At 46.8% G+C, this 14,287-nt stretch overlaps 1 protein-coding gene across 2 annotated transcripts in view; it reads right to left on the reverse strand.

Annotated features, from left to right (window-relative positions):
• Positions 1 to 417: 417 nt before the first annotated feature.
• The window catches only part of COL17A1 (collagen type XVII alpha 1 chain), a 92,960-nt gene continuing 79,090 nt past the window's right edge, over positions 418 to 14,287 (reverse strand). For both annotated transcript variants that reach the window (XM_075348535.1, XM_075348534.1), the window contains exons 49-56: positions 10,860 to 10,958; positions 9,617 to 9,772; positions 9,287 to 9,430; positions 8,905 to 9,114; positions 8,452 to 8,586; positions 8,301 to 8,372; positions 8,040 to 8,102; positions 418 to 3,800 (exon numbers count right to left, since the gene is read on the reverse strand). In XM_075348535.1, coding sequence (XP_075204650.1) covers positions 3,754 to 3,800; positions 8,040 to 8,102; positions 8,301 to 8,372; positions 8,452 to 8,586; positions 8,905 to 9,114; positions 9,287 to 9,430; positions 9,617 to 9,772; positions 10,860 to 10,958 — 926 coding nt within the window. In that variant the 3' untranslated portion in view covers positions 418 to 3,753. The remainder of the gene's footprint in view (positions 3,801 to 8,039; positions 8,103 to 8,300; positions 8,373 to 8,451; positions 8,587 to 8,904; positions 9,115 to 9,286; positions 9,431 to 9,616; positions 9,773 to 10,859; positions 10,959 to 14,287) is intronic.

Genomic DNA, 14,287 nt, shown 5'->3' on the forward strand with positions numbered 1-14,287 from the left:
GGGTTTTTTTAGATTATTGATAGGCATTATCTTAGTAGGAAATTATCTTTAACCATGTAGATACTTGGAGGAAAGAAGGGATGGGAGCGACTGTGAATAATTACTGTTCGCTACATCACCACCGCCAATAGAGCGGGACTGTAATACTAGACACAACCAACAGAAGGGGTGTTTTTTGCCGAACGCAACAGCAGACCCTCTTTCGTTTTTTTTTTTTTTTAAACATTATTATTATTAATATTATTATTTTTTTATTATTATTATTATTATTATTATTATTATTATTATTATTATTTTGTCTGGACCAGGTTTACAAATCTAAGGTATACATCATCAGGACTTGGTAATAGACTGATGGACGGAACAATTAAGTATTGTTATAAAGTTGTTTTTTTTTAAAAAAAGTACAAAATTCCAAACAATTTAAAAAAGTTCTTTATTTTGTTTTACACAAAGTGCACGTGTCTGTTGTCATTACAAATCTCACACGGAGTAAGCATCGGACTGGGGATGAGCACTGCGGTCATTCAGGGGTGCGTTTTCTTACTATTTTTCCCTTTTAACTGAGTAATCTGGATATCAAATTATTAAAATACAATTTACAAGTAAGGGTTTTGCAGGTTGTGACTGCCCCCATTGAGTGTAATTACATTTGTTAATCAAGATTGGAAAAACATGGCTGCTCTCTTCTAGAGACAGCGCCACCGTGGTCATTGGGTTGTGTCTGGTATTGCAGGCTGTCTCCATTGCAATAGAGCTTAGCTTGAATACCAAACACAACCTATAGTAAAATATAGCACTTTTTGTAAAAAAAAAACAAAAAACTGTCAAAACTTTCTAATCCTGAATAACCTCCTCATTGTGTTTCTTTTTGGATTGCTCAGCTTGGAGGTAGCATTACATGGGTGCCTGCAGAGCTTGTGTATAACTGGCACACTTTAAGGCCAGGGCTACCTGAAGACTTAGGACACCTGATGGCCTTCAGTATCCAGAGTGGCTTCAGGAGGTCACAGTACATTTGTAGTGGACTGTGTGCATGGTGCTGACACTTCAGTAGAGGTCAATGTTCCAAAACTGGATTAGTTAGGTAACACTTGCCATTTATTGAAGGCTACCCTAAAATAGAATATTTCACTGAAGGTGGAATTACTCTGTAGACCTGGCCTAATAATGGGATGTCACTGGACAAACCACAGATGTCCTGAGAGTCAGTTCTTTAATCCCTGATCTTTCGCATAATGATCCAGATAATAACTTACTACTATATGTGTCATCAATCTACTCAATAACATGGTACATATTACAGTATTGGCAAAAAAAAAAAAAACCACAACAAAAAAACAGCGATAGAGCACATGAAAGTAAGGACTTATGTAATATAAATCAAAACAATTTGAGATCAAATTTATTTGATTATTAAGGTCCATTTTGGGTAGAAATGTTTTTCCTTATGTTCACACTAAGTAACTTAACAAAAAGGGGTGAAATTTTCATTTGGTGTTGGGGATAATTAATGTTTTTAATATGTTAATACTAAGTAACTTAACAGGAAGAGGTGTAATTTTCATTTCGTTTTGGGAGGAAATGAATGTTTTTGTAATACTAAGTAACTTAACAGAAAGGGGTGAGACTTTCATTTAATATTGGGAGGAAATGAATGCTGTTATATGTAATACTAAGTAACTTAACAGGAAGGGGTGAAACTTTTTATTTGGTTTTGGGGAAATGAATGTTTTGATATGTTAATACTAAATAAGTTGACAGAAAGGGATGAGACTTTTATTTGGTGTTTTATTACTTTTATTTGGTCTACTAGGCATTGCTACCACCTAGCCAGAATCCTACTCCATACTGATGAGGGGCAATACCCTGAAACAGCTGTCTGTGGATGGATACCTGGCCTTGGCATTTCCCTTGTCATATTTTTAAACTTGTCAAAGAGTTGGATATTGACTAAAAGGGCCACTTAATATGGTGGTTATGGTGGTTTCCTAAAAAGAGCGATTCCTTGGCTAGGTCCTTCCCGGAGGCTATTTTCAGTGTCGAGACTCCTAACAGAGGCTCCACAGACCTTTTTTGATTTGCATACTTCCCAGGGGGCAATGCACCTAGGATTTCACTGTGTTGAGCGCCTTTGCTGGCTGCTGTCAGTGTTTTCCCTGGCTGGTCTCCCCGAGATCAGTGATTGTTTTGTCTGTTTGGTGTTGGGAGGAAGTGAATGTTTTGATATGTTAATACTAAGTAACTTAACAGAAAGAGGTGAGACTTTTATTTGGTGTTGGGAGGAAGTGAATGTTTTGATATGTTAATACTAAGTAAATTAACAGAAAGGGGTGAGACTTTCATATGCTATTGGGAGGAAGTGAATGTTTTTATATGTTAATACTAAGTAACTTAACAGACAGGGGTGACACTTTTATTTGGTGTTGGGAGGTAATGAATATTTTTATATGTAATATTAAGCAACTTAACAGAAAGGGGTGAGACTTTTATTTGGTGTTGTGAGGATGTGAATGTTTTGATATATTAATACTAAGTAACTTAGCAGAAAGGGGTGAAATTTTGATTTGGTTTTGGGCACAAATGAATGTTTCTATATATTAATACTCAGTAACTTCAAAAAAAGGGGGGAAATGTTGGTTTGGTACATTGGACTCTCTGTCTATAATTTACATAGGCCACCAATAGGATTGTTGCTTGTATTTTCATAAGCTGCAATGTTATTGGTTACTATTGGCCACCATTTTATTTGACTGCATTAGTTTCCATGAAGAGGCCTGGAGAGTTATATCCTATTTTTTGATGGTTGCAAACAGCACTAAAGATGAAAACAATCGCGAGTTGGCACATTGGAAAAACAAAAACCGTCTTGTTTCTATGTGGCTTTTCTATAACTTCTCTCAATAAGTAGCAATTGATTAACAATCATTCCCATGGCATCAATAAATACAAGACCGTTACGGTACTTTGCACACACCGCCACTTAGTGCACGCAACTATATAGCCCATTATCCTACTTATTTTTTTCTAATGCAGTTTGTAAACTTTGCCCAGGAGCTCTCAATCCATCCTAAAGTATTTATTAACAAAAAAAAAGAAATAAAAAAAAAAATATCAAGGAAAAAAATATAAAAAAACCCTATTTAAAACAAAAAAAACACAATAACGCCTAATGTAAAGAACAGAAGGCAAAAGATAAATAAAATGATAGAGAGGAGACAATCGGGTAATCAGCTACTATACAAATTTGGTCCAATTTCCCGGTTTATACAACTTCTTAGAACTTTGGATTTCCAGTCTTGGTCTAAAACAATACAACTTATACAAATCTCAAAAACTTTCTTAACGGCCTCCGTGAATTCCAGTGCAGTGTCAGATACTTTTTCTAATGATCATTGCAATTTTGACACCACCCCCATCTCCGTGCTATCCAGGATGACAGGTCACCGGATACAAAAAATGACTTTTAATGCCCTGTGGATGTTTTATGGTACAAGGAATTCAAAGACCATTTCTACAGATGACATCAATAGACCTATCACTATCTTTACACATCTTTACTTTTCCTCCAAATTCATGAGAGACTTCTGATTAATGGAAGCGGTGATGTGGACAATTACTGAGCCATATTGCTTGATATGTTCCTGTTAGGAGGTGTCAAATCCTGGTAATTAGGGATGATATACCCTTAGCTTTGGCCAATTAGTCTCAAGCAACTTGGGCTGATGAGTCAATGGAAATGAGATGAATGCTTCAAACGCCCAAGCTTCTTTTCCGTTTGCCGATAACAAGCTGTTCTCCTTTAAAAAAAAAAAGTATGATAATGTTAACCTCCAGCCCACCAGGTCCACTATTTTTATCACCTATATTGGTGATGATCTAAATAAATCTACAATAAAATATAATCTGAACATCTTGGAAACCTCAAGCCCACCATGTCCATTATATTCTGAATTATATTGATGGTAATCTAAATAAATCTACAATAAAATATAATCTAAGCTTTTGGAAATCTCAAGCCCACCAGGTTCATTATATTCTGAATTATGATGATAGTGATCTAAATAAATCTACAATAAATTATAATCAGAACATCTTGGAAACGTCAAGCTCACCAAGTCCATAATATTCTGAATTATGTTGATGGTGATCTAAGTAAATCCACAATAAAATATAATCTGATCATCTTGAATATCTCAAGCTCCCCAGGCCGACTATATTCTGAATTATATTAGTCTTAATCTAAAAAAAATCTACAATAAAATATAATATGAACATCTTGGAAACCTCACGACCACCAGGTCAACTATATTCTAACTTATATTAGTATTGATCTATCTATATATATATAATTGCCTTATTCTGTCTGTCTGTCTATCATGCTCCGAAATTGTGTCCTTACGGTGACACAAAGCTGATTGGCCGCTGGGCTCGCCACGGCCCAGCCCCCCCACACGGATTGGCCTCTCTCCCCGGCTCTCTGCAGGCCCCGCCCCCCTCACGCAATGCACGCTCGCTCTGGCCCAACTGACACGGAGCTCCGACTCCCAGATGAGTACACACACACACATCAGATCACACTTACTCTCACACACACCTCACACATCACATCCACACACTCACAACATCCTGGGATATCGCAGACATAACCTTGCAATGCTGGGATCTTGACGGAGCCCGTGAACGCTGGTAACCATTATACACATCGGGTAACTAAGGTCCCTTGGTTACCCGATGTGTATCATAGTTACCAGTGTACACCGGCTCACACTCACTCTCACACACACCTCACACATACATCACATCGCATCCACACACTCACAGCATCCGGAGATATCGCTTGCTTCTGGGCCTCGATACTGTGCTGTTGTGACCTTCCAGGACCTGCCGGAGGATCACATGGCCAGAAACATGTGGTATCTCCGGATGTTGTGAGTGTGAGCGTGGATTTGCGATATCGTCAGTGTGTGTGTGAGTGTATGCGATCGGGTGTGTGTGAGTGTATGCGATCGGGTGTGTGTGAGTGTATGCGATCGGGTGTGTGTGAGTGTATGCGATCGGGTGTGTGTGAGTGTGTGTGAGTGCATGCGATCGGATCTGTGAGTGTCGGCAGAGGAGCACGGCGTGCTGGAGGAGGCTGGGAGGAGAGAGGCTGATCCTGGGGAAGGCTGGGATGGGGAGGCTGAGAGAAGAGAGGCTGATGCTGGGGACAGAGAGGCTGATGCTGGAGACAGAGAGGCTGATGCTGGAGACAGAGAGGCTGATGCTGGGATGAGAGAGGCTGATGCTGGGGACAGAGAGGCTGATGCTGGGATGAGAGAGGCTGATGCTGGGGACAGAGAGGCTGATGCTGGGGACAGAGAGGCTGATGCTGGGGACAGAGAGGCTGATGCTGGGGACAGAGAGGCTGATGCTGGGGACAGAGAGGCTGATGCTGGGAGGAGAGAGGCTGATGCTGCGGGCAGAGAGGCTGATGCTGCGGGTATAGAGGCTTATGCTGGCGCAGCATGGCTGATGGAGCACGTTTGGGAGTGCGCAGCATGGCGGATGGAGCACGTTTGGGAGTGCGCAGCATGGCGGATGGAGCACGTTTGGGAGTGCGCAGCATGGCGGATGGAGCACGTTTGGGAGTGCGCAGCATGGCGGATGGAGCACGTTTGGGAGTGCGCAGCATGGTGGATGGAGCACGTTTGGGAGTGCGCAGCATGGCGGATGGAGCACGTTTGGGAGTGCGCAGCATGGCGGATGGAGCACGTTTGGGAGTGCGCAGCATGGTGGATGCAGCACGATGGGGAGTGCGGAGTATGGCAGATGGAGCACGTTTGGGAGTGCGCAGCATGGCGGATGGAGCACGTTTGGGAGTACGCAGCATGGGAGATGGAGCACGATGGGGGGTGCGCAGCATAGGGGATGGAGCACGATGGGGAGTGCGCTGCATGGAGGATGGAGCACGATGGGGAGTGCGGAGTATGGCGGATGGAGCACGTTTGGGAGTGCGCAGCATGGAGGATGGAGCACGTTTGGGAGTGCGCAGCATGGCGGATGGAGCACATTTGGGAGTGCGCAGCATGGGAGATGGAGCACGATGGGGAGTGCGCAGCATTGCGGATGGAGCACGTTTGGGAGTGCGCAGCATGGGGGATGGAGCACGATGGGGAGTGCGCAGCATGGCGGATGGAGCACGTTTGGGAGTGCGCAGCATGGCGAATGGAGCACGTTTGGGAGTGCGCAGCATGGCGGATGGAGCACATTTGGGAGTGCGCAGGATGGGAGATGGAGCACGATGGGGGGTGCGCAGCATAGGGGATGGAGCACGTTTGGGAGTGCGCAGCATGGCGGATGGAGCACGTTTGGGAGTGCGCAGCATGGGGGATGCAGCACGATGGGGAGTGCGGAGTATGGCGGATGGAGCACGTTTGGGAGTGCGCAGCATGGCGGATGGACCACGTTTGGGAGTGCGCAGCATGGCGGATGGAGCACGTTTGTGAGTGCGCAGCATGGGAGATGGAGCACGATGGGGGGTGCGCAGCATAGGGGATGGAGCACGATGGGGAGTGCGCTGCATGGGGGATGGAGCACGATGGGGAGTGCGGAGTATGGCGGATGGAGCATGTTTGGGAGTGCGCAGCATGGCGGATGGAGCACGTTTGGGAGTGCGCAGCATGGCGGATGGAGCACGTTTGGGAGTGCGCAGCATGGGAGATGGAGCACGATGGGGAGTGCGCAGCATGGCGGATGGAGCACGTTTGGGAGTGCGCAGCATGGCGGATGGAGCACGTTTGGGAGTGCGCAGCATGGCGGATGGAGCACGTTTGGGAGTGCGCAGGATGGGAGATGGAGCACGATGGGGGGTGCGCAGCATAGGGGATGGAGCACGATGGGGAGTGCGCTGCATGGGGGATGGAGCACGATGGGGAGTGCGCTGCATGGGGGATGGAGCACGATGGGAAGTGCACACCTCCCCCCAACACACACACACGCGCGCGCGCACTGCACAGCACACCACACACACACTGGGAACCACAAACAACTGCCCTACACAGACACCCACACACACAGACAATGCTGCACACACAAATATACGCACATACCGCACAACACACACATTGCACAAAACATACCTCCCCCCAAAACACACCACACACACACAAACCGCGCAACACACACACAACGCTACAGACACACAGCGCTCCACAAACAACGCAACACACAAACAACACCGCTCTCACCCCCCATCACACCCAGACAACACCCAGAACATGTACAGCGCCCTACACAAACACTTGGTAACTACACACAACAACATCTATATATATATATATATATATATATATAAGAAAAATCATACATGAACTACACAATACGTAAATTCTAGAATACCCGATGCGTAGAATCGGGCCACCTTCTAGTTCTAAATAAATCTCTAATAAAACATAATCTGAACATTTTAGAAACCTGAAGCCTACCAGTTCCGCCATGTTATTTTTTTAAAATTGGCGGTAATCTAAATAAATCTACAATAAAATATTTCTAAACATCTTGTATTGACAATGCAAACCTTGAGATGTACTTTTTTAGTAGTTATGTTGGTGGTGATATTAATAAATCTAAGATAAACATATCAAAATAAAAAAAATGGAAACCTCAAGCCCACCAGTTCCAATGTGGTATTATTTGTCTAAATTTTAATTTCATAAAATGACTACTAAAAGGAAGGCCTGGTATATTAATAATGTGGAAAATGAGTAGACACTAAAATCTTTGCTCAGACCAGGAACTCTGTCCCTAACAAAGTCTTCCACCCAACATGTACAATTGCATAGTTTGTAACTGGCCAATCTTTCTATAAATAATCTACAGTGTCCCCCCTCCAAAAATAGACTGCGGAAAAGTGTGCGAGGCATATCCATATATATATATATATATATATATATATATATATATATATATATATATATATATATATATATATACACATATATATGTATATATATGGTAAATATCATGTATTTGAAGAACATTATTATGGGATACCGTACCTTTCTCTCCTCGTGGACCCCTGGGTCCTTGTGGTCCAACATATCCCTGCTCTCCCCTGTCACCTATGGAAAAATGATACAGGTTTAGCCCATATGGATGGATGCCATGATAATGTGCCGGATTCATTGCTTGATATCCCTATGTGGTGAGCGTTGGACCTCACAGACTGGGTTAAGTTGGAGAGCGGGAACTTCCATTAAAACCCCCCATAGCGGCTAGAAAAGTTACTCTTTAGGACAAATTTTTTTAGAATGACCCACCTTTGGCACCAGGGAATCCTCTGTCTCCCTTCTGACCTGGTAGACCACGTGGTCCAGGAACGGTCCCATGACCTGTCGAAGGAAATGGTCGTTAGTTGTGTTCTCGGCTCTTCAAGGAACTAAACATTAACAAAAATGTCTAAATACTTACGTCTGAAAACCTCCATGAGGTCGGTGGTGATGTTTGCATGGGTTGCGTATACTTGACAGATTCCGGGTGGTCCTGGAGGTCCTGGAGGACCTTGAGTACCAAGTCCTAAAGTAATATCTCCAAGTAGACCTTGGTCTGAAATAGAGACCAAAAATATTACAACCTTGCTCTAATATGTGTATGAAAGTAGACAATCTTAAAGGGGTTGTCCACTACTTTTTTATTGATGGCTTGTCCTTAAGATAGGTCATCAATGTCTGATCGGCCGGGGTCCGACACCCGGCACCACTGCCGATCAGCTGTTGTCAGGCCCGCCGGCAGCAGCCTGTAGCTGGATGGAATATAATTGATGGAGGTCCAACTTCTGGGATCTCACAGATCCCTTATGATGGCACCTCAGCACTAGTGGGGGTCTGTGGCCCCATCACTGTTTTGGTGGCCCACCATACTTACTCTGAAACTGTTCTGCCACACGGGTTGCAACTTCAGTATAATCCAAGGCAAATGATGATCCTGACGATGACGATGAGGATCCAGATGAGAACGAGGATAATGACGATGATGACATCACACCACTGTCTCCTTTAGGACCTCTTATACCTTGTGGTCCAGGTGGCCCAGGTGGTCCTGGTGGTCCAGACACATATCTACGTATGTTGTCGCCTGTGGAAGAATTTCCAGTCTTTAATTGACAAACTACGTCATGAATATACTAATCATATATAGGACATCCATGTTGTAGGTGAGTATAATCCTATATTCCTTGCTCTCTACACATAGATCCTTGGGGTGAAGTGGAACAATATGTGTTTCTGTTTAATGAATGTGTTCTTACTTGTCAGATACTCCATAAGCTCAGTCCTAAAGCGATTGCTCCTGTCGTCCTCAGTATAAGAGACCAGACTACCTCCATTTCCTGGTGGGCCTTGCGGGCCTGGTGGACCTGGTGGTCCTGGTGGGCCAGAGACGAACCCAGTATCTAAAGAAATGAAATAATATTATACATTGGGTATTGAAACCTAAAGTGGTCAATGCCAGGGGAGGCTCAGGAGGCCCAAACATACTGGGATGATGGGCTGGTCCTGACAAAAATCAGGACTTTAGACAATGATAACTTATTAATATGGGCCTAATTACTATTTACCATAGTTTGTACTAAACTTACTTTGAAGATAAGTTGAAATGTCTTCTTTTTCGTAGCTGGTAAGACTAGTGCCTGGAGCTCCTGGAGGTCCCATAGGTCCTGGTGGGCCAGGGCGACCTGGACGTCCTGATTGACCTGGTGGTCCAGGTGGACCAACAACTCCTCTGAATTCAGATGCTGTTTGAATAGATACAAAAAAAATCATCAATTAAATTGATATTTAATTAAATATGATAAGTAAATTTAGGATAATTGGAGTCCACACTTTGTGTATTTGGGGGATGCTAAACTATAAACTTGAAGATCTTCGGCATTAATAAGAAAGCAAGCACACTATTTCAGAGACTAAAAAGGATGTCCAAAGGACTAATACTGGAGTATCTTTAATTTAGGGACCTTGCATTGTGCTACTCCTCTGTTAGTCTTTCTGGTAATGTATGAAAAAATTGACAAATGGGCATTGCTATTCCCATTTTTACTATTCAATCTGTGAGCATCATAATATCAGATTAGAACAGTCTGCTTCTAGTGATGTGTGACTTATTAAGCTGTGTGTTTTAGTTTCCCTACAATCAGTGTTTTATCAGAAGAAGATTATGACTGCAGGACAAGGTGGTATGTGCAGACCAGTCAGGCTAACCTGTGTAACCCCGCCCCCTCCAGTGATTGGGAGCTTGTAAACAGGAAGCTGCCAATCAGTAGTGTGGGCAGAGTTATAGACAACTTGGCATTTATAGCACTGCTACAGCAGAGAAAATAGGGATTCTAGCAAAACTGCAGCAAGTAGTCTAGTAAGTGACACATCGCTGGAATCAGGGTCTATGCCCCTACATTATGCAGCTTTCAGATTACATGGCAAAAAAATACAGATTCCTTTTAAAAAGGCATTTTCGTACACTGCCTGACACTGATTGGTCAGTGTTATCGTGTGCAGAGACACGGTCACAGTATACAGCAGGAACACACATATAAGATTATCTCAGCACAGGAACATTTTTTTAATCACATCTAATTGTGGGAATTATTATTATTCCAATATCTATTGATTAAAATCAACTTTGTGGGAAATAAGTCCGAGTAGGGGGTCGTAATGTTCAGACCACCTATGGGTCTCCTGGCCTGATCTCCTCAACAGCCTCATAGGCATATAGGAAGCTGCTGAAACCCGCGGCTGGTCCAGACTGTGAATGTCAGACATCTGAAACATCATCAATAATTAACTAATGGATAATTAACATTCTCTACATATCAAAATCTCTCTTACCTTGAAGTAAAGCTGCTATGTCACCATATTGCGATTCTGGTAATCCTGGAAGTCCTGGTGGACCAGGGGGTCCTGGAAGGCCAATTCTCAGTCCAGAGGCTAGAAAACATCAGTCACTTTATTATTTTTTGCTTTCCTGGGGGGAGTTGTGTTTGTTTTTATTCAGCAGATACAATGCAATAAAGTTTTATTTATAGTGGTCACATTTTGCCAAGGGCAGAATGATCGCAGGGATTGTAACCGCGACCCGGCCCGAGGGTGCTGGGGGTCCACCAGCCCCAGCTCCTGCTTCAGCTGGATGTGCGTCCAAGTCTGCACATCCAGCTGAAATACATTGCGGTGCAGAGACCAATTGGGTCCCTGTCAGGGCCGTATTTGCCATTAGGCACTTGAGGGCACGTGCCTAGGGTGGCGCCTTCCAGGGGGGCGGCGCCCAAACCAAAATTTAAAAAAAAAAAAAAAAAAAATTTTTAAATCTTCCTCCCTCCTCCAAACTCTTTATTAAATCCGGCGCCTTTTTGGAGGAGGGAGGGAGCGCACAGTCATTTATAGTCGCGTCTATAACACGCGAATATAAATGACACTGTGAGCGTGCCGGCACTTACTTCTGGGGTCAGAGGAGCTGTAATCAGCTCCCCGCCCCGACGTGCTGCCGTGCGCTCACTGTGCAGAGGTCACAGGAGCGTGAGGCAGCGCCGCGCAGAGGAGGACGGGACATGGAGCCGCCGCCGAGGAAGATGTGAAATGATGATCCTGCCACCGCCACCACCACCGCGGAGAACGGGAGGTGCAGCCGCCGGGAGTTGCTGCCTGGAGCAGGTAAGCGCTTTACAGCCGAAGACAGCGCCGAACAAGCAACCCGGGGGGGGGGGAGGGGGGATGCCGGAGGATGTGGGGGCGCAACATGGAGGATGGGGGGATGGAACATGATATGGGGGCGCAACATGGAGGATGGGGGGATGGAACATGATATGGGGGCGCAACATGGAGGATGGGGGGATGGAACATGATATGGGGGCGCAACATGGAGGATGGGGGGATGGAACATGATATGGGGGCGCAACATGGAGGATGGGGGGATGGAACATGATATGGGGGCGCAACATGGAGGATGGGGGGATGGAACATGATATGGGGGCGCAACATGGAGGATGGGGGGATGGAACATGATGTGGGGGCGCAGCATGAAGGATGGGGGGGGATGCCGCATGATGTGGGGGCGCAACATGGAGGATGTGGGGGTGCAACATGGAGGATGGGGGGATGGAACATGATGTGGGGGCGCAACATGGAGGATGGGGGGGATGCAGCATGATGTGGGGGCGCAACATGGAGGATGGGGGGGATGCAGCATGATGTGGGGGCGCAGCATGGAGGATGGGGGGGATGAAGCATGATGTGGGGCGCAACATGGAGGATGGGGGGGATGAAGCATGATGTGGGGGCGCAGCATGGAGGATGGGGGGGATGAAGCATGATGTGGGGGCGCAGCATGGAGGATGGGGGGATGAAGCATGATGTGGGGGCGCAGCATGGAGGATGGGAGGGAGGAAGCATGATGTGGGGGTGCAACATGGAGGCTGGGGGGGGATGCCGCATGATATGGGGGTGCAACATGGAGGATGGGGGGATGGAACATGATATGGGGGCGCAACATGGAGGATGGAACATGATATGGGGGCGCAACATGGAGGATGGGGGGGATGGAACATGATATGGGGGCGCAACATGGAGGATGGGGGCAGGGAACATGATATGGGGGCGCAACATGGAGGATGGGGGGGATGGAACATGATATGGGGGCGCAACATGGAGGATGGGGGGGATGGAACATGATATGGGGGCGCAACATGGAGGATGGGGGGGATGGAACATGATATGGGGGCGCAATATGGAGGATGGGGGGGATGGAACATGATATGGGGGCGCAACATGGAGGATGGGGGGGATGGAACATGATATGGGGGCGCAACATGGAGGATGGGGGGGATGGAACATGATATGGGGGCGCAACATGGAGGATGGGGGGATGGAACATGATATGGGGGCGCAACATGGAGGATGGGGGGATGGAACATGATATGGGGGTGCAACATGGAGGATGGGGGGGGATGCCGCATGATGTGGGGGCGCAACATGGAGGATGTGGGGGCGCAACATGGAGGATGGGGGGATGGAACATGATGTGGGGGCGCAGCATGGAGGATGGGGGGATGAAGCATGATGTGGGGGCGCAGCATGGAGGATGGGGGGGATGAAGCATGATGTGGGGGCGCAGCATGGAGGATGGGGGGGATGAAGCATGATGTGGGGGCGCAGCATGGAGGATGGGGGGATGAAGCATGATGTGGGGGCGCAGCATGGAGGATGGGGGGGATGATGCATGATGTGGGGGCGCAGCATGGAGGATGGGGGGATGAAGCATGATGTGGGGGCGCAGCATGGAGGATGGGGGGGATGAAGCATGATGTGGGGGCGCAGCATGGAGGATGGGGGGGATGAAGCATGATGTGGGGGCGCAGCATGGAGGATGGGGGGGGATGAAGCATGATGTGGGGGCGCAGCATGGAGGATGGGGGGGATGAAGCATGATGTGGGGGCGCAGCATGGAGGATGGGGGGGATGAAGCATGATGTGGGGGCACAGCATGGAGGATGGGGGGGATGAAGCATGATGTGGGGGCGCAGCATGGAGGATGGGGGGGATGAAGCATGATGTGGGGGCGCAACATGGAGGATGTGGGGGCGCAACATGGGGATGGAGCATGATGTGGGGACGCAGCATGGGGGATGGAGCAGAATGGGAAAATGAGGGAGGGTGGTGGACAGTATAGCAAATGGGAGTTACAGTATGGAGAATGAGAGGCATGGTATGGAGAATGGGGTAGCACGGGGGGAGGCATGGTATGGAGAATGAGAGGCATGGTATGGAGAATGGGGTAGCACGGGGGGAGGCATGGTATGGAGAATGGGGTAGCACGGGGGGAGGCATGGTATGGAGAATGGGAAAGTATGGGGGGTACTCTGTATGGAAGGGGAACCATGGTGGGCTTGGTATGGAGGGGGCTTGATATGGAGAAGGGGCAGCATGGGGAGCGCTCAGTTAGGAGCCTGGGAGGGCTGGGTATACATAATGCGAAGCATAATGCTCATTATAGAGTGGGGACATCATGAGGGGGGCAGTGAAGTGGGGGCTGCATGGAGAGGTGGGGACAGTGGGGGTCATAGTTCATAAGTGAGGAAGGCCTGGAGGGTATAATTCAGTGGTGAGGACAGTGGGGGTTTCATGTGAGGGGGCAGTGTAGTGGGAATGTTATAGGAGAGAATGTGGGGGATGTATACTGTAAGTGACACGGTGTGGGGTCATTCTTTGTGCTGTGAGCTCAGTGATGGGCAGTTATTTATTCTTGGGCACAGCCTTGGCTTACT

Source organism: Anomaloglossus baeobatrachus, chromosome 5, assembly GCF_048569485.1.
Source record: "Anomaloglossus baeobatrachus isolate aAnoBae1 chromosome 5, aAnoBae1.hap1, whole genome shotgun sequence".
Lineage (NCBI taxonomy): Eukaryota > Metazoa > Chordata > Amphibia > Anura > Aromobatidae > Anomaloglossus > Anomaloglossus baeobatrachus.